Below are 19,957 nucleotides of genomic sequence, written 5' to 3'. Positions count from 1 at the left end.
CTAGAATTTGAAGGTCTGGACAAGGGGTTGGTATGAACTTTGATATTACTTTCAAACACTGATTCGCCAAACTGCTACATGTAAATTTTCAATGCTTCTTACTTTTCTGTGCAAATTTACATATGCTTATTAGGTGTTCTAAGAAGGACCACATTCCCCCGTACCCTCCACCTCCTCCCTCCTAAACGCCAAAAACACCCATCCCCACCCCTAAAAAAAAAAAGGAATGAACGAGGTTGGCTATTCACCATCTATTTGATATCTTAATGAATATGGTATACTTGTGGCTTAAAAAAAAGAAAATTTTTCGGTATTCTGTTTTTTGTATGTCAAATTAGTGCAGTATCAACCTTGCATTTTCCACCTCAAACAACCATACCACATCACCCGCCACCTAGGCATCTCCAACAAGTCCTAATCTCAATTAAGAGGAGGATGGACCATTCTGCAATAATGTGAAAAATATGATGTTGATATTGTAGCAATTCGACATGCAGGAAGATATTTGTAGTTCAATATAAAATACAGGAGAGTATTTTTTAACTTAGAATTATGTTAAATTTTATAATATAGGTTACTTAGGTCAACTATTCTTAGTTTTGTCTTTTTGACAATCTTTTCCGCATGTTGGCTCCACATTGGAGAAATCAAGAGTTTGAATCTTAGTGATGCCATCCCCGTAGTTCGTAAATACACACATAATCCAGCTCAGCCTGATCCTCCTCTAACGAGCACAATCATTGGGATGCTTGACTTGACCGACTTCTTCATATGCCTAGAAAAAAAAAGTAGAAAGTTGAAGTATGAAAGAATTCTCTGTCTGTAGAAGAAACTCTCGAGAGACAGAGTACTAGTGAGAAAAAAAGAGATTATATTGTTTTTGAATTAATCTCGAAAGAGTCTATTTATAGACTCTATCTGAAAGACCGAAGAAACATGATAGTTTCGAAAATATGTAATGTTTCGAAAATATCGTATCTTTTCGGAAACTAACATTGTCTTTTGAAGAGTATCTTTTCGGAAACTAACATTGTCTTTTGAAGAGTCACAACTTTTATAAAAAATATTTTAAAATATTTAAAATAAATAACAAAGTAATATATAGCATCTTCCATATCTGCCTCTTTGATAACTGTTGTGCGCTAGGCTTGGATCCATGTTTTCATTATTTGTAGACAGGCATAGGGTTGTTGGCCTGTGGGTGTCCCTCCTACCGGATGCGATGACAAAGTTGGAATTGGATAGCGTTATCCGTACCGTCTTAAGCACCAGAAGCCCTGGGACCCAGTCTGAGACTCATTCGTCACTTGCCACAGATTCATTGAACAACACCAATGCGAGTCCTCTAGAGTTATCGTAACTGATGTAGCTCCAACTTTGTAGTCAGTAAGTAATGCAAACTTTGGAAGCTCCGAGGTCTTGAATTTCCTGAGTTTTAACTATTATTGCTGATTCGCTCGCAGAAAATGGAGGCATATTGGAGGCCGTTCTTGTTGCTGATTTGTGAATTGGAAAAAAAAAAAAAACCCTATCACTACTTAATAGTATTTGTGAAGAAGAACAATGAAACAAAAGCAAAAGAATTAGGATTAGGTAGGAAGAGTCCATTTGTGGGGTCGTGGTCCGTCAACGGATTAGTTGTGTCAAGTATTGCCCATCGATCAAACTAATCCAACCTGAAAGTACAGAAACAGGTGATGAAGTGAAATTGCATCCCTATGATAATTCTTTAACAATGGTAAATTTCTATACGTATCAGAGTGGCGCAGCGGAAGCGTGGTGGGCCCATAACCCACAGGTCCCAGGATCGAAACCTGGCTCTGATACGAGTATAGGCTTCCCCAACGCTAACTTTTTTTCCTTGAAATTGACTGCCTTTTTATTAATTTTATACTTTTTTCTTGGGTAAAAATTATTATTGAACAATAAAATATAGCAGGATTGCTGGCTTCATTAGTCTTTGACACCACAATAAAGAGATTGATTTTTCAAAAACATTAACTTTTATCAAATATTATTTTAAGACCTATGATTTTTTAATAGTAAACCTATTTTCTTTTCTTTAATAAAAAATAATGGGAAATAAAGAAAATACTTGATGAATTTATTTTTTATGAAACTGATTGGTTTCTTATTACTTTTTATACTTTTTTGGTGAAAAGTATTGTTGAACAATAAAATAAAGTGAGTTTGTTGGTATCATACACCTTTTATTTTCTACTTTAAAATAATAGTATTCTTTGATAAGAAAATAAAGAGATTTACTGATTAAAAATACATGAAGTTTTATCAAATATCATTTTATGGCCTATGATTACTTAATAGTAAATCTATTTTCTTTAAAATACTTGATGAAATATTATTTTACATCTTTAGCATACAACAGGGGTTTCTGGGAAACTTGATTTCCCATTATTTACTCTTTTTCTTTTTAAACAAACTATTGATGAAAAAGAAAAACAAAAAGAGAGATTTTGACTAAGAAAGATCCAAAACCCTTTAATTAGATATCATTTTACCACTTATAATTTCTCAATAAAAATTCTTTTTTTTCTTTTTTTTAAGTATTTTTTTCCAAGGAGGAGAAGAAAATAAAGAAAATATTTGATAAAAAAAATTCACTCCTAAGATACAAGGGCCTTTAGTAAACTTGATTTTCTAATATTTATTGAAAAATTAAGCATTTTTAGATAATACAGAGAGATCATGTGAAAAGAGATAATGGAATTTTTTGTTAACACATTCTCTCTCATATTTAAAGGTCCTTTGGCATCAACGATCCTTTCATTCTTAATAAAAAAAATTATCGAGGATATAAGAAGATAATAAGTTTTTTCTTTGTAACTAACTTCTTAGCAAATGAATGGTTAAAGAGCATCATGAAAAATAAAATATCTTGCCTTTTTTTATTTTTAAATTTATTTGAAGTTGTTATTATGTTCTGCATTTTTGAAGTTTAGTGCAAAAGTTTTAGTAGATGGATAGGTTTATAAGTATGTAAGACAATAGCTTATTAAATATGGAACAATTTGACTATGCCACTTTGTATAAAATAACACAAGAAATCTATAGAATTTGCACCACTTCATACCACTTCATTATCATGTAAATATATGATAGTTGAAGTATATGCATTGATGACTCATAACACCTCTATTTTAGAGAAATTTAATAAATGTTTAATTTTACTTTTTACTAGTCATTTATTTTTACATAGATTTACAATTTACTTTTACAGATATGCAATTTATTAGCATATTAAATTCTATTTATAGCGTGCATTGTAGCGCTGCTATTAAAAAAAAAATAAGTTGATGCTATGCATAAGGCTTGTACTACTTGTAAGATCTGAAGAGAGTTAGATGTACGCAACAAATGAATTTATGCAGTTGGGTTAAGTCTCACCCTTGTACTTTTAGTGGCCTATTATGGCAATTGGACAATAAATCTTCTAAAAGTTTGTGCCACAAATGAGTTTAGACATGAAGGAAACACTGTCTACCAAAACAGGAAATAATAGGTCAGCACTTGATAGTTTCAAAGCACCGTGGACCCAAAGAGAACAGTTTGGAAACAGCTTTAATCAGACACTGCGAGACGGCCCACCAGCCATGAAGCCTGGACGCAAGTATATTAAGGTCAGCTTTATTAGTTTTCCTTGTCAATCATCAGACATCTTTGATGTACAATCAGAGCATCTAACTTTACTGAAAGAGGGAAAAAAGACACTGACTATTAGACCAAGATGGTCAGCAAATCTCTAGTCTAAATCAGAACGGACTAAGAACTTTCCATTTATCTACAGCTGAGTATTTGGGAGTGACAAAAGCTGGCTCGATTAGATCCATCAGAAAAACAGTCCACACAGAAATAATGCAAACCATCAGGACCAGTGTTCTTTTTTTCTCTTTTGGTAATACATGAACAGTTCCATTTTGCTCTTCAAAAAATATACGATGCAGTAAGTTGAACCAAAGTCATATAACATTTTAACTGGCCATGAACACATTGGGAAAAGCTGTACCACAGTAGGAGCCTGTAGAACCCACTTTGCAACCAGCTGACCCTAATAATTCACCATGTTCAACGGATTGACGGCATTTGGGGTTTTCTCTCTGTCCTCTTGGTAGAGATGACATTCACTGCTGTATTCAGAAGTGATTTCAGCACTACCTTCAAAAAGATGACGCTCTTTTGCAGAAGTCACCCTCTTCAGCAGTGTAAACATGGGAACACTATTGAGCTAGGAGATCCTTAGAGTAGAGATCCTTGAGTAGAAGCATACGTGGCAAAAACATATCATCTTGTTGCTCTCTGGTAGCAATGCTTTCCATTAAAACTCCATCCAAAATAGTGCTTCCAAAGCTTCTACTAACATGGGAGGAAAAAGCTAGAAAAAGAGTAGAAGGGGGAAAACGCTCCCATTAACAGATAAAGAAACCGAAAGGATGGCTAATCAGTCCGCACATTGCCCCACCATTCTGTTGTATCTTGGTAAAAATCTTCAAAGTAAATGCACAGTGAATATAAAAAAAGGGCTCTAAGATTGCAAAGAAGACTGAGAGTGAAGACTGACGATGATAAAAGGCACCACCAGGTGTGAGACGTTCTCAGCAATCGTGGCAGCAAAATGAATCTTTCAACTTGTATCTGAAGGGAACTCGCCTTTTTTGGCTATAGCATGGAAGAACACAGGCATTATTGCTTGACCAGGACTACGGCATCATTCCTGAGGACTGTAGCATCTGAATATTGAAAGTGTAGGAAGCATGATTTAGTTGATGTCATGTTCCAATAATCGATCAAAAAATAACATTTACTAACACAAAATTTCTTGACAATTGGAATCCATTAGAATCCTGAATCCTTTGTGAGGAAAAATTCTATCAGCTGCATCTTACTATCTGTCTGAGCTGCCATGCCCATGAGTACATCATGCCCATTGCACAATATACTGATACCAGCATAAGAGGCAAAAATGGAAGCCTGTTGCCGAAAAAATAGGGGTGTAATAACTGACCCCATAACTCGACACCAAACAAGCCCAGAAGATAACATGCCCCAGTCCATCCAATTAATTGATTCTGTTCGCTGGAGCCCCTCGAATCATTCATTTTACTTTGGTGAGGAGTCCTGCTTAATCTGAACAGGCAGATGCCTAACCACATGAGGATCGAGTGTATGGCTAGCAGCAATACTTTTACTGGATATTCCCGGGGCTCAAACAGTAGAGGGAACAGGGAATAGCAGGACACTGCAGCAAAAGATAAAGTGTAAACATGTGTTAGTCTCCCAAAATATGCTGAAGAACTGGACAAATGTTGATAATGGAATCTTGCTACAGCAGATTAAAGAACCTTCTGAAAGATTAGGGGATTCAGTGCTACAAGGTTCTGACTGCCTCGAACAGACAACGAAGCCCCAATAGATGTCAGGTCAGGACATTGTTAAGACTGGTTTTACCATAAACAATTCTTCCTATTTGCACAATTCTTCTGAGTTTTTAGTCTTTGAAAACTTTCCTAAATTTCTTTTAGATTTCCACATCAGAAATTTTTGCCACTGGCGATCAATCACTGACCTTAAATTTATTTCTATTACCAAAATTATCAAGCCATGTCCTAACCATCCATTTGGGCTTTGCTTTATGAATCCTCATTCTAAATTTGATTTCATGCTTGCAAGTAACAAATGTCAAAAGTGGAAAATCTTAAGACACTGATAATGGCTACAAAGTTTGTAAATAGGAAAGGGTGATACTCAGAGAGACAAGTTTAACTGGATAAAAGATTAGCAGATCAGATATACCATGATATAGATTAAGGGTGCTTGAGTTGGTATCAAAGGAAGAAATGATTTAATTTTTTGACAGTGCCACATAGATACTGAACTGCTGCCAAGTTTCAAAGTATCTCGATTAACACTTCAAAATCTCAAAGTGTCCGGATGGATATAACAATTCAAACCTATAAAATCCAACAAAAGGACATTTTTGTACAGTACAAACATTTTGCATAAGAGCATAAGAATGGTGTCTTAATGAGTAGTCCATCATATCTCTTACTAAAAGAACTCCCAGTTGACACCATATTTAATTAAAGAGAGAAGAAAAATGCATCACACTTCTACGAGTGGATAGGCACTTTTGGAAAAATATTTTTCAACATTTGCAATAGCTAAGTTTTAACAAGCCATAATCTAAAGTGCCATTTGATAGAACTCTACAAAACTAAGGGCCAATGCCTCAAGTGGATGCAGGATGATCCTTTAAATTTTCATGGTACCAAGGAATGTTATGCCATATCAATATCATGTAGAAGTGTTCATGTGTCAACATACAGAAATCCAGAAAATATTGGTGTTCAGGTACTAATGGTTATTTAACCTGAAGAAAAGACAAGGAGTAGAGGACAGAATGTAGAGTAATATTCTTCGAGAAGCTGGACCCATAATGAAAAAGCATATTCGTAGGCAGTGAGCCAAATGGTTACATATGGAGAGGTGTTCAACAATATGAGAGGAACAAAGGTTAAGAGATAAGAAAGCATTGGCAGCAGTTCTTGAGCTTCTTATAATCTAGTCATAGTAGTAGAAATTTGGCTAAATGAACATATTATTGCATTTAGCAAGTGCATACAAAAAATGTCAGATTATCTTTCTTGCACGCACGCATGCACACGCACGCATGCACGCAGAGAGAGATCAACAATCATATATATTTGTAAGGAGATACCTAGGAGAACATCTAGCACTATAATATAGGCAAGTAGTTAGGAACAAGGTCCGTCATACTGGTACCGGTCGGCCCACCGGTGGCGGCCTGGATCAGTACGAACTGGTCTCGTACTGGTCCATACCGGTTCCGTACCGGTCCGAACCGGTCCCGTACCGGTCCGAACCGGTCCCGTACCGGTCCGAATCGGTCCCGTACCGGTTCTCCAACAATAAACTATCGGTACCGGATTCCACACTGATCCCGTACCGGCCCCAGACCGGACCGGTACGGACCGGCCCATACCGGCCGGTACGGACCAGTACGGCAGACCATGGTTAGGAATGTCAAATATATATGCTAGTAACGAAGAACTAAAACATAAAATACACCAAAATAACATGGTGGAGTTCAAAAGGAGACAATGCAATAATCTTTATAGATCAGCGATTGAAGGAGATATGTGAGGACCTGAAAGTTACAACAAATATGATGTTGTATTACCATAGCATATGGCAATTTGTCTTCAAAGAATTGCAAGAGCCGGAGAGGTGTTTGAAGAGTTGAAAAGTAAGCACCAAACACAACAAGAAACTCGGATATAATCTAAGGCTTAAAAGAGGAACCAAGGTAAAGAGGGTTTCCCTTCAAAGAACGGCAAAGAAGACAATGTTGGACTCTGGGGAACAAAAAGGCTGACAAGGCAGAAGCTTCAAGGTGAAGCATGCAAATTATAATATATTAATGATAGCAAAGATTAAAACATGGTGAGAAGGAAAAGCATAAATAAGCCAATGACATGAAGGGAGAATTGGAGCTATAGAGTACATAGAATTAGAGATATAAAGTACATCACGATGAGATTATAAAGTCATGGTAGCAAAAATATACAAAGATAGGAAAGTTTATCTTCAAAAGTCATTGAATGATTCTGTAAGTTCGAATTAGAATCAATATTAGAAGAAAATGTGGATAGCATCCTTCATTTGGGTACTTGAAGTAGAAATGTCTTTGAAAGAATAAACAAGACCGTAGGAGCATATGCAATACTAATCAACCTAAGGATGAACCATGGTAATCTGATTAACTAGCCTTTTCAATGAAATCTTAAGAATGAACTTAAAAATGACTAGAGAAAAAAGTATACCTTCCTAAGAATAAAGCTGGCATGCATAACTGCACCAGCTGTCATCAAATTGAACTGATGAACTGCATCATAATGTTAAAGGAGTGGGTTGTGGAGAAAAGTTTATGAGAATGGTAATAATCATGAGGCAAGAATTTGGCTTCCTGATAAGAATGTCTAGTCTAGCAAACATTGTTTCCTGACAAAAAATGATTAGCTCCAACAATGGGAAAAAGAATTCACATGCGATCCTTGTTAACTAAGAGAAAGCCAATGACAGAAACAGCATGAAAAGTAATGAAGCCGACAATTAACATGGTTTTAAGTTCTAACCCAAGATAGCTGGCACATATAATACCAAGCCAGTATCGGCACCCAACACTAGGTTGGCCCGGCACCTCTCAAGTCTTTTCTACATGTATTCTAATTGTAAGGGGATTTACGTTTTTTTTTGGGCATGACATTGATGGCATATGCTGTGCTAGTCACTAGCCAGCATGCCACATACATGTCAAACTTAAATCCTTAGTCATTATAATGGACATGAATGAAGAAACAACGAGTGTTAGATTTAGCATCAAGTGAACTCTCAATCATAGCTGCTTTACAACAAAGTTTGATCCTTGCCAAATCTCCTAGTCATGAATGAATTTGCAGTTGACTAAAGGATGATTGTCAGCATAACTGATTAATCATGTTGATGTGCAAAGAAGGTCCCACAATATCCTAGATTAACTTAGTCTATTGGCATCCATTCTAGGACTAGAAAAGTAAGTTCACAAACTAACGACATATAACCCTAATAAATTATAGCCAAAGTATGCCGTACCGGCCCGAACCAGGTGGTACGGGGCGTACCGTACTGGTTTTGTCCGGTACCGAGACAGCAAACCTTGATTATAGCATTCAGTATTTTTAGGCTACAAGAAAGTTATTATTATTAGACAGTGAAGCCAACCAAACGACACAAGGTATCAATTTCTCAGAAAAAAATATGCAATTACAATTTAAGATAACCAGATTAAATGACATGTACCCAAATACAATGTTTTTATCAACCAAATAAAAATGAGCCAGATAAAATTTTACGAGCTTCAAAAAGAACTTTTATCTAGATAATATAGATATTTATAAATAAAAAACATAGTAAGATTATATCAAGTGTTGAGGTAAGTGAACAACAGCAGAGAATATTCAAGAAACATACCTATTGACAGTAAGAAATAATGTCTTGCATCATCGAAGCTCTCTGTTGCAACTATAGCAAGAGGGATTGTAAAATGAAGTGATGCCTTCTCATGAACATGCCAACCAAACATAAAACCACAGGTATAGGCATACGCCACCCATCTAATTATGTGTTTAGGTTCAGGCTTCAAGAATGCCTTAATGAGACAAGGACTCATAGCAAGTATAACCAACAAGAAGGTTATTGCAGGAGTGACCTAACATTTCAGGAAGATATCAGATAATTACATTTCAAAAAAAAAAAACACCCACTGGTGAAAGCAACTGAGCAGGATCAAAGCAGGCATACCTGAGGAAGCACAGCAAAGGGTGAGGAATCCCCAACTAGCCCACCAGTAAAAGAAGCTTTGGGTGCCTGAATAACAAATCCCAGCTTTGCAAGCACAAATGCAAGTATCTTGTCAAGAACTATATAAAATACCCAAAAATTGGGAGCCCAGTATGCATGACACATGCCCCTGCCAAAAGGAAATAAACGATGGAGGACCTGTAGCATCTGCAAAAGCAACATAAAACTGAGACTAAGATATGATCTACATGACACCAATGACTCGCAAAATTTGAGAAGCGTTAGTTTATCATATGGAATTGACGCCTATATCAGAAGCGTATAAATATAGAAAAGGATTAGGTCATGTGTGGAAGAACCAGATCACCATTAAAAGCCATTAAAATCCATTTTAAATATGAAAACAGGAAGCATGGCGGAAAATAGTATGAGAGCATCAATCTTGAAGCCCACAAATTATTCCAGAATAAACAATATGTACTTTGGTGAAATTCATGTCATCAACCCCTTCATCTAGATTAGCATGTCAAGACCTTCCTTTCTTGTCCAATGGGTAAGGGTTCTGTATCTTTCCCATATGAAAACAGGAAGCATGGCGGAAAATTGTATGAGAACATCAATCTTGAAGCCCACGAGTTATTCCTGAATAAACAATATGTACTTTGGTTAAATTCATGTTATCAATCCCTTGATCTAGATTAGCATGCCAATACCTTCCTTTCTTGTCCAATGGGTAACGGCTCTGTATCTTTCCCATATGAATTTGGTGGCCTGCACAGTATATATGAACTTCACATGTCCTTGACAGGAAAAAATACATTAATCATGGTCTACCAGTGCCACGATAGAAGAAAGCCAGATCATCAAGCAAGCATGCAAGGTATAAGATCTTGGTCTCTTCTAAGTAAATCTAGCTGTGACCTGCTGATTTGAAATCATCAAACAACCCATAAAATGAACTTATGAACGAACCAATATTACATCTCCAGCATAGAAACTAAATAGACAGGCACAAGAGATATTTGTGAGAATAACATGATTTTATACAGGCAAGAACGGAGAGAGAGGTGGAGGGGCATAGTACGATCAACATGTTTGATCTGTGTTTAGCAATTAGCACAAATAAGCGGATAGATAGCGTGTCCAACATGTTTTAATTCCATGTTCTGTGTCCGTCCCATATGCTCCCTTTTAATTCAAGGTAAACTACTTTGCATCCCTTATCATCATAATCTTAGTGACAATCACAGAAATTGAAATGCCGAAATGCAATAGCTATTATGGTGTCGTTAGTCGTGACATATTCAAATTATTCACAGCTGATACTACCAGGCTTTATCCTAACCAAGCTATAATTGACTTGTTTCGTCCATCCTTGTTATGCAACTAGTCGCTTAAATCTCCAGGTCAGTCCTTAGTGCCAGTTCTTGTGGGATTGCATCGTCTTCTCCTTATATCACCAATGAAACATTGTTGTTTTAATGAACTGCGATTTAACCCCTAGAAAGTTTAACTAAACAAGCACAACGTCAACAACGAATTCAAGAATTGATAGCAGAAAGGAAATTAGGGGAAAACGAAGACGGTAGGTTTGCTTACTTGTCCATGGTACAAGAATGGGCCGAACGCCACGGCGAAGACAGCCCCGACGGCCGACCCCATGGCCAGAAACCTCCCCAAGGCCTTCCCGAATCCGCCCCTGCAGTAATGCCGGAGGAGGTACACGAAGTACACCGGCGCACCCACCGAGAAGAGGTGCTTGAGGCAGATCAGGACCGCGAAAGCTATCCCCCCGGCTAGATCCCGCCCTTCGCCGAGAAAAGAAAGGGAGAGGAGGAGGATCCCGAGGAGGAAGCCGTTGTACTGGAAGTGGATGTGGTCGACGATGAGGAGCGCCGGGGACCAGAGGAGGAGAGCGAAGGCGAGGCGGCGGCGGAAGAGAGGGAGGCGGCGGGCGAGGCGGTGGGCGCCGAGGAGGAGGACGAGGTCTGCGGCGGCGACGGAGAGGCGCTGGAAGAGGAGGGCGGAGGGGGCCGCGTAGTTCCGGCCGGCGACGAGGTCGACGATGGTGGGGTCGAGGAGGGATGCGGGGAAGGAGAGGAGGAGCTCGAAGTAGGCGAAGAGCGGGGGGTAGTCGAGGGTCCAGGGGCTGGAGGCGTCCGAGTACCAGCGGGCGAGGGGAAGGGAGGAGGTGAGCGCGAGCCAGTGGCGGTGCACCTCGAAGTCGGTGCTGTGGTACGTCGGGACCAGGAGGAGTTTGACGCACGTCGCCACGCCCCAGAACCAGGCCGCCTCCTCCATCCTCGCAGCGCCGGTGGGTGCACGACTGGTTTTTTCCTCTTTGAATAATAAAAAGAAAAGGAAAACTTAAAATGGGCTACGTTTGTTGTGGGATGGGAGGCCCGGCCCACATCTATTAAACTTGGGAACGAGGATTGGGATCGGATCCAAAGGATGATCCATTACACAAATTTGGGCAATTAGAAGGCAATGACAATGATAAGAAGAAGGCTTAGCTTGGATTCTGGGATTTAACGATTTTTGGAGATGAGCTTCCCCCATTATAGCTCATTACTCGTATCAGAAAAAAAAAAAGAAAAAGGTTAGGGTTTGCTTGCATGTTATTCCAATATCTATGCATTAGTATCTAGCTTTGCTTTTGCCAAAATCTTCCCTCCCGTTGGTTCATACTTTCCAAAAGTGGAGATTTCCAAGAGTGAAATTGTTTTTTTTTTTTTCCAACAAAAGGTGCATTTGTTTTTCATAAAACTCTTAAAGCAATTTTCTTTCCCAAAAAATATTATTGGGCTCCAGCCTGCTATCGTGGGCTCTAAATATGCTATCAGCCCATCACTTGCTTGACCTACTTCTCGGGTGTCGGAAAACCCCTCGTTCGATTCGATTTCGCCCCCGTTCTTTCTGTTTCCACCCACCGAGCCGAAGCCGAGAGAGGCTCAACGAGCAGTCCAGGATGTACCGTCAAGCCCCGCGTCTCCTGATCCGAGCCCTGGACGGCGGCCGCGGCGGCCGACTGATCGGCCGGGCCTTCTCGACCGACGTCCCGGCGGCGTCTGTGGAGGACTCGGCGTTCGTGGAAGCGTGGAAGAAGGTGGCGCCCAACCTGGAACCCCCGAAGACGCCGCTCTCCTTCATGAGGCCTCGCCCACCCACCCCCTCCTCCATCCCCTCCAAGCTCACCGTTAACTTCGTCCTTCCCTACCAATCCGAGATCTCCAACAAAGAGGTGATCTACCAAATCTCTGCCTCTTGAATTCGTTAAATTTTTCGTGTTTATTTTGTCGCCGATCGTTGTTATGTTTCGAATAAGTAACTGATTTAGGGATATTTATGATCGGGTAAAAGTTTTGGGTGACTTAAACTGCATATTCATCAGTGCTTGTGTCCAAGAATAGACTGAATAGGAACTGAGAACATAACTGATCTAATCCGAACTTTCATTTGATTCTGATTGGAAATTAGAATGTCACTGTGGATTATGTCTCAATGGAAAATTTGCTGCGAGGTTTGGATCGGTTCTACTTTCCCACACTGACGCTCGCAGCTGAAACGGTAAAACAACTGATGAGCACAATTATGATTGTGCGCATGGTTTTCATCTTGATCAAGACACCAGTAGGCCTTGCTGTTGGCACTCATCAATAAGTTAATAAAAGACATTGCCCCCCTCCCCGAGAAACTAGCATATTTTTTAGATGTTGGTTGATATAATATTGACATGATCAGTTGATGTCCATTCAGAAATCAGATCTGGTTTTTTTTCATAGATTAAAAATCAGAATTTCGACAATTGTTTATTGCATATCTGTGCAACAAAGATTAAGTCTTAATAGGAAAACTAGTTAAGGATTGATAGAAATGAATTGATATTTGATGCTCGGTAGAGAAACAAAATGAAAACAAAATCTAACGTAGAAAGATTGAAGAACTAAAGAAGAAACACAGATAACACAAGAAAGGCTGAGCAGATAAAGAAAGGATAGAAATAGAACTGGACTCACTCTGGGGACCTAGGAATTGCACTGAGTGGCTGATCTCACACCAGAACCAAGCATCGCACAAGTTAGCAACTTTAACAGTCATTCATTTCTGCCGAACTCTTTTTCATTCAATCAAAACATCCAAGTTTTCTACATAAAACTCCAAAGTCAGATTTATAAGAAAAGAAAACCATGATAATCTTTTGCAACCCAAAATTGTCTCCTATAAGCCATGGTTACTGATGATTACTGTAGTATGAAGAGTGTTGTGAAGAGTACTACCATAGCAACTCCACCTCTTAGACTATCTAATAAAGTTTTAATCTTTTAATCTCAGCCTTTGATTCCAAATAAACTACTAAAGCATAAAAATAACCAGAAAGAAAAGGAAGATACAGAATTTTAATTGCTAGAAAATTAAATATAGGGAAATCCTAAGTCTTATTGCCCTTTGATGCACTTGACTTGTCTTGGATCTCCTTAAGTAGCTGCATCTCTTCCTAATTAACAATAAGAGCTCGGCCTTGAGAATAATCTTTTATGCCTCTCCACCATGTGTAAGCTTGGCTTTTTAATTTTGTCTTAGTGAAGCATACTCACATCTAGTCAAGCATATCATAACAATCAAAATAATCTTCTAGATTTGTGATCCAATCTAGAATTTCATGAGGTTCAAGTTCTTCAGTGAAACCTTCATCAAGAACATTATCATAAGGGCATATAATGATCGAGATCCAAGACATGCGAAGATGCTTTGGAGGGCAATAAGACTGATCTCCTTCTGAGTCAGTTTTCTTTATTTTTCTTTTATTTCTGTTTATTCTTATGTTTTAGTAGCAGGGTTCATCGTCTCGGTATCGAACCCTGTACTGGTAACCTCTTGGCACAGTGTCGTTACATTTGGTACGAAGGTCGACTCGGCATACTGACACTTGATATGCCCCTTGTACCCGATACCAGTTTGGTACTGGTATGGTATGGTACATTCCATCTGCTATGCTCTAATACTGACCAGTACGACGTACCATGTTTAGTAGTTTATTTAGAATCAAATGCTAAGAGTAAAAGATCTCAAACTTCATTATATAGTATAAAGGATGGAGTTATTGTAGCTTTGTACTGTTTATGTCCCTTCATGTTACAGTAACCATACCTTATGGGAGTAGTTTTGGGATTATAAAAGATTGTTAGGGTTTCCCTTTCTTATAAATTAGCTTTTGGTGTTTTATGTAACCCGCTTGGATGATTGAATGAAAAAGAATTCTGCACAAAATAATAGCTGCTGAAGTTGCTACCCTGCATGATGCTTGGATGTGGTGCGAGACCATCCCTAGGCGTGAGTCCCTAGAGTGAGTCCAGATCCTTTTTTTCGATCCTTTCTTTATCTGCTGAATCTTTCTTGTGTTTCTGTGCTTCTTCTTTTGTTCTTAATTTTTTTGTGTTTTGTGTGCTTCTTCTTTTGTTCTTGACTTTTTTTTCGATGTTAGATTCTGTTTTCCTTTTGTTTCTCTACCTAGCATCAAATCTCAATTCATTTCTATCATTCCTTGTTTAGTTTTCCTGTGAAACCTTAATATCCATCGCATAAATATGCTATAAAACAATTGTCAAAATTCTGATTTTGTAATCTATGACAAAAGAAATCAGATCTGATTTCTGAATTGACTGTATCCCATTAAATTTATTCCTAAGAACCTTCAAACCCTCTCGTTCCCTATTTGACCCTAGTTTCAGTGTCTCTAGATTCATCTCAGCGTCTGCTATCAACTTGCCCTGAAAATCTAACTTTCGTTGTTCAGTGTAGATTAAAACTCGGATCAGAATACAACTTTCCAGCACCTTCCAAGGTTTCAGCCCTATCTAAAATTCTCATTGATTTCCCTTGGCTGTCCTACACAATTTCTGAGCCACTTGCAATCTAGTCATAATCATGTCTACAATCCACTAATTCCTTCATTGATTACCTTTCATGACTACGGCCTCTTTTCTCAAAGTCCATAATTATGAGGATCCGTATGAGTGTGTGTTTAGTCCCACATAGGTTACTCACTGAGGGATCTAGGATACTTATATAGGATTAAGGGACCCAAAAAAAAACCTTCCAGCTAGCCTTTTTGGGTGAGGTCCGAGGTTGTTACAAATAGTATCAGAGAAGACCCAGTTCATAACCTATGTGGACTATGGAATATTGTAGCATGAATCCATTCGGGCTGGCCACGGATCGATCGTGATGCTTGTGATTAGATTTGAATAAATTTGAACTTTTGGCCTAACGAAGACGTTAGAGCTTAAACGGAGGGAGTATGTGAGGACCCGTGCGAGCGTGTACTTAGTCCCACATCGGTTATTCGTTGGGTAGATCTTGGATACTTATACAAAATTAAAGAATCCAAATAATACCTTTCAGCTAGCCTTTTTGGGTGAGATCCTGGGTTATTACAAATGGTATCAGAGCAAACTCGGCCCATAGCCTATGTGGACTAGGGATACTGTAGGGCGGGTTCATGGAGGCTGACTATGGGCCGATCATAGAGGCTGAATGGATTTGAACCCTTAGCATGATAAAGACGTCAGGGCTTGAATAGGGGGAGTATGTGAAAATCATGTGGGCGTGTGTTTAGTCCCACATCGGTTATATGCCGAGAAGATCTTGGGTACTTATACAGAACTAGGGAACCTAAAAAAATACCTTCCGACTAGCCTTTTTGGGTGAGCTCTTGGGTTGTGACAATAATACAAGTCACTAATTTGTATGAAGGTGAAAAAACTAATGAGCAGACTTGTGGAGTGTTAAGCTTCAAATTCACTGTCAGAATGCACCTAGGGTTGGCCCCATGCTTGCACCTGTTGAACATTAAAGTACTAGTGCAACTGGTGCCAATACATAACCAAGACTTACATCGAAAATAAAAAAAGGGACAATATGTAACAAAGACAAAATCCATTGATTTACATCATTTCCAGATGATGTAATGTTGGTTTATCGAATTAAAGAATAAGTTGACCCTAAGTAGGAGCAATAGTGGAGAACTTGAGACAGCAAAGGAGTAAAATTAATTGAACCCTGAGAATATTTTTATGGGCTATCTCTAAGAATATGATGGCATGCAATTGTAACAGTAAGGTAACTATGAAAAGTGGCACAAACCGTAAATGAATGGGAAGATATCTACATTACTCTCACTAACTTTAAGTCATTATGCAAAAGAAAGAGGAGATATACTATTATTTTCACTAATGTTAAAATAGGTTGGATAATTTGGAAAGTTTCGATATATGATAAGAAACTGCAAGAGGAACTAAAAAGGCAGCAGTTAAACCAGCACCAGGCTTAGATAAAGGATGAATATAGATGTTAAGATCCACATGTGGTACAGGCTTGAGGGATGAGATGAAGATTACAAACTCTAGGAGCTTAAAGGTTTTCTAAGGACTTGAATGTTGCTTTAGTTAAAAATAAGATTTAAGAATGTAGATTGAGATAATTTGGTCAAACACAATTCATCAAAGGAAACTCTTGTGACAGAGGAACAGGTAGATGGACAAGGAGCAATCACGGCTTAAGATTACCTAGACGGGTGTGAGACCAAATCCCAAGTAGCCAGGGCTTTTGTGTATAGCAGCTGCACTTGTGCTGCATTTGTCCTCAAGAAAGTCGAACATTGCATTCAGAGCTGCTGCAAAATATAAAGTAGATGAGTAATGCCACAGATTTGTTTTTTTTTTTTTTTTTTCTTGCTTGATTGCTTTCACATTTTGACGATGTCTTTGTAATTTGTTCGGCTTAATTTTATAACATATTTATTCATTTGTTTTATAATTTTGTTTATTTTGATTAACCTTATTGGTAATTACCATATGCTTTGTGTAGTATGTATGAATGAAGGGATGACCCTATTTACCAATAAACCATATATAGTTCTGTTTTTTAAGAGCAGCTGCATGCTGTTATATCACTCAACTATTTTCAGTCTTCTCTGGTTTTTCTGTGTCTAGAGATGGAATAATACTGAAAAGACACCTATTTGACCATTTCTTCTATTCTCTCAGGTTGACATGGTCATTGTACCCGCAACAACAGGGCAAATGGGTGTTTTGCCTGGTCATGTTGCCACCATTGCAGAGCTCAAACCAGGGGTGCTTTCTGTGCATGATGGGAATGAAGTGACCAAGTATGTTGTCAGCAGTGGATTTGCATTCATCCATGCAAACTCCATTGCAGATATAGTAGCTGTTGAGGCTGTTCCTGTTGATCGTATTGATCCAAGCCTGGTCCAAAAGGGACTTGCTGACTTTACGCAGAAGCTTAGCTCAGCTACAACAGACTTGGAAAAGGCCGAAGCACAGATTGGGGTCGATGTTCATAGTGCACTCAATGCTGCACTCTCAGGTTGAGGGATGGATGATGTAGCCATCAGGAGGAATCCCCTTGCTCAAGAGTCAAGAGGTTGGAGAGAGGGGGGCGAGTATAATTTAATAAATCTTTGTTTCAATTGAAGGTATACTTCAATATTGCTGGCACCTTATTGTCTTCCTTGGACCTTGATGAATTTTGTAATGACAGATTCCCTTCTCGTTGAGTTGTGTAATTGTCATGCAATGCCATGGCTTGGTGGAGACTTCAGTAAACTTGAGAATAGCTGAATTAGCGGGAAGTCTGATTGCTTTTTCTCTACGACTTCCTGATATCCCACTAATGTGCTTAAAACTCTCTCGAAGTTGATTTGGTCAAGAAAAAACTGAAATTGAATGTCAATTTTGGATGGACATTTTGTTTATCTGAAATTTAATCAAAATGTAGCACCATATCTATGAAACACCACATCTTGAACATCTTGATGAGAAATCCCCTCCCCCCACAACAAAAATACCAGATGAAAATCCGAGCTACCCCTATTTGTTGGTGGAGCAAGTCAAAGGTTTAAAACAATAATCTGGATGTGGTGGATTGGATAATGAAAAAACCCTTTGAATCAGAGCAACCCAGGCATTCTTGGTGGGACAAAATGCTTATCCTTCATGTATTTTGTGAGAATACAAATTTTTAAAAAGAAATAGAAGGCATGGATCCATCTATCATTTTAGTTTATTTCTTGTTATCAAAAAAGAATAAAATAATAAGTAGAGAAGTTCATAAACGTGGATTTCTAGCTCTAGTTGGGGGTTTAGAGCAGCCCTGCTTCACTTTTGGCGTCTAAGTGGTCCCGTCTCCTTGTTGCAAAAAGGGGTTGTCCATGAATCCGAATCATACAATAGAGCCTAGGTACATGGCACAATTGTAGGATGCTCATCTTGACGACATGAGGTGCAAAAATACTAATATACATATAAATAATAACTAATACATGATTCTAAGCACACTTAACAGTGAATTATCAATTTATTAATGCAAGTAAAAATAAAAGAAGAATTAGAATTTAGTTTTATACATAATTAAAATAATTCCTAGTAAGAAGTAGAACGTAGAGAAACATGGGTGCAGCTGCAGCCGAGACTTACTACTGAAATGCAGATTGCAGCTCCTTGCAGACTATTCATGTGTATCGGAAGACGAACAGAGCCGCAGACTGGATCGCCTTCAATATTCGTGAGAGATCCTTTAGACATATTATATAGCTACCCCTCCATCTCTATGCCACCTCATTTCTCACGACTTTGTTGGTTCTACTCATGCTAGAGCTGTGTGAGCAGTTGTTGTACCAAATAAAAAAAAAAAATCATCACAAATATCCTCTTGTAGAACAACAGCTGGATGTTAATCTAAGATGAGCACATCTTCGGGGATTTGTGGAGGCGTGCCTTCACATGTGTCTGCGATTCAGAAAAGGCGCATGCCAACCCCCAATTGAAGCCTTGAAAGAAGCGAGGTTCCTTCCCTTTTAACACATGAGCAGGTGTGAATCAATGGCCGGATGTTAATCTAGATGCTTACATCTTCTAGGATTTGGCAAGGTGCATGTTAGGGTGCGCCTGCGTTTCAGAAAAGGTGCGTGCCTTTAGTGCCTTTCCAATGCCCAATTAAGGGGTCTTGCCCTGTGCCTTGCTCCTAGGTGCACCTTTTAAAACAATGAAACAATATGTTTAAGTTTGCCACCTTTCCTTCTCTATTTAAATTTCCTCTCGTCTCTTTCACTTCATTTGCATGCCCAGCCTTAGATCCCCTCTTCGTAGCTTTATCTTGTTTACGTATCTTGAAGTATATGACTGACAAGTGAAGTTCTGATTCAATTTGGAGGTTGTCTACGGGTCCATATAAAATAAATGGTTTCGGTATGGGTACATTCTTTCCAAGCTTGACTGGGTATTGATTGCAGGTTGTTTTAGCCTGATCTGAATTTGGCTAGACCTGAACCTAACCAGACTTGGCTCGTTGACTATCCTCGGAAAGAAGAAAAGAAATACGTAAGACAAAAAAAAAAGCACCTTTTCCTCCTCTTCCAGAGCAAAGGAAGAATATTGAGTCTTTTTATTTTTAATAACAGACCTGGATAAAACTAGAAAAGAGCAGATTATAGTTGATATGATGCCAACTCCATATAAAACCGATTATTAAAAAGCGAAGAATAAGCGCCAATATCCTCCTT

The 19,957-nt window shown here is 38.6% G+C and overlaps 2 protein-coding genes and 1 non-coding gene across 3 annotated transcripts; 2 read left to right on the top strand and 1 right to left on the bottom strand.

The window, feature by feature from the left end:
* Positions 1 to 1,754: 1,754 nt before the first annotated feature.
* TRNAM-CAU (transfer RNA methionine (anticodon CAU)) lies at positions 1,755 to 1,826 on the top strand. Its single transcript has one exon. It is a non-coding gene; the product is annotated as a tRNA-Met (tRNA).
* Positions 1,827 to 3,629: 1,803 nt separating this feature from the next.
* Positions 3,630 to 11,712, bottom strand: LOC103710756 (ALG6, ALG8 glycosyltransferase family). Its single transcript, XM_008796635.6, has 4 exons — positions 10,975 to 11,712; positions 9,376 to 9,582; positions 9,046 to 9,283; positions 3,630 to 5,254 (listed from the first exon to the last, which is right to left on the bottom strand). Exons 1-4 carry the CDS (start codon positions 11,674 to 11,676, stop codon positions 4,887 to 4,889), a joined length of 1,515 nt encoding a protein of 504 aa, XP_008794857.4. The 5' UTR covers positions 11,677 to 11,712; the 3' UTR covers positions 3,630 to 4,886.
* A 529-nt stretch (positions 11,713 to 12,241) lies between these two features.
* LOC103710757 (ATP synthase subunit delta', mitochondrial-like) lies at positions 12,242 to 17,962 on the top strand. The gene is made up of 2 exons (XM_008796636.6): positions 12,242 to 12,619; positions 17,424 to 17,962. Exons 1-2 carry the CDS (start codon positions 12,347 to 12,349, stop codon positions 17,766 to 17,768), a joined length of 618 nt encoding a protein of 205 aa, XP_008794858.2. The 5' UTR covers positions 12,242 to 12,346; the 3' UTR covers positions 17,769 to 17,962.
* The last annotated feature ends 1,995 nt before the right edge of the window (positions 17,963 to 19,957 follow it).

The sequence above is a fragment of the Phoenix dactylifera genome, chromosome 3, assembly GCF_051530095.1.
Source record: "Phoenix dactylifera cultivar Ajwa chromosome 3, Ajwa_hap1_PhDact_Kaust_v1.1, whole genome shotgun sequence".
NCBI classification, from domain to species: domain Eukaryota; kingdom Viridiplantae; phylum Streptophyta; class Magnoliopsida; order Arecales; family Arecaceae; genus Phoenix; species Phoenix dactylifera.
Note: the sequence above shows the minus strand (reverse complement) of the source record. Positions and strands in the feature narration are given on the sequence as shown.

Bases quoted from the DNA above. Each gene is read 5' to 3' on its own strand.
- LOC103710757 (XM_008796636.6), top strand. From the start codon at position 12,347: ATGTACCGTCAAGCCCCGCGTCTCCTGATCCGAGCCCTGGACGGCGGC. The intron at 12,620-17,423 runs GTGATCTACCAA...CTATTCTCTCAG, and splicing joins CCGAGATCTCCAACAAAGAG to GTTGACATGGTCATTGTACC.
- LOC103710756 (XM_008796635.6), bottom strand. From the start codon at position 11,676: ATGGAGGAGGCGGCCTGGTTCTGGGGCGTGGCGACGTGCGTCAAACTC. The intron at 9,583-10,974 runs GTAAGCAAACCT...TTGCTTTTGCAG, and splicing joins CATTCTTGTACCATGGACAA to ATGCTACAGGTCCTCCATCG. The intron at 5,255-9,045 runs GTATGTTTCTTG...CTTTTGCTGCAG, and splicing joins TTATTTCTTACTGTCAATAG to TGTCCTGCTATTCCCTGTTC.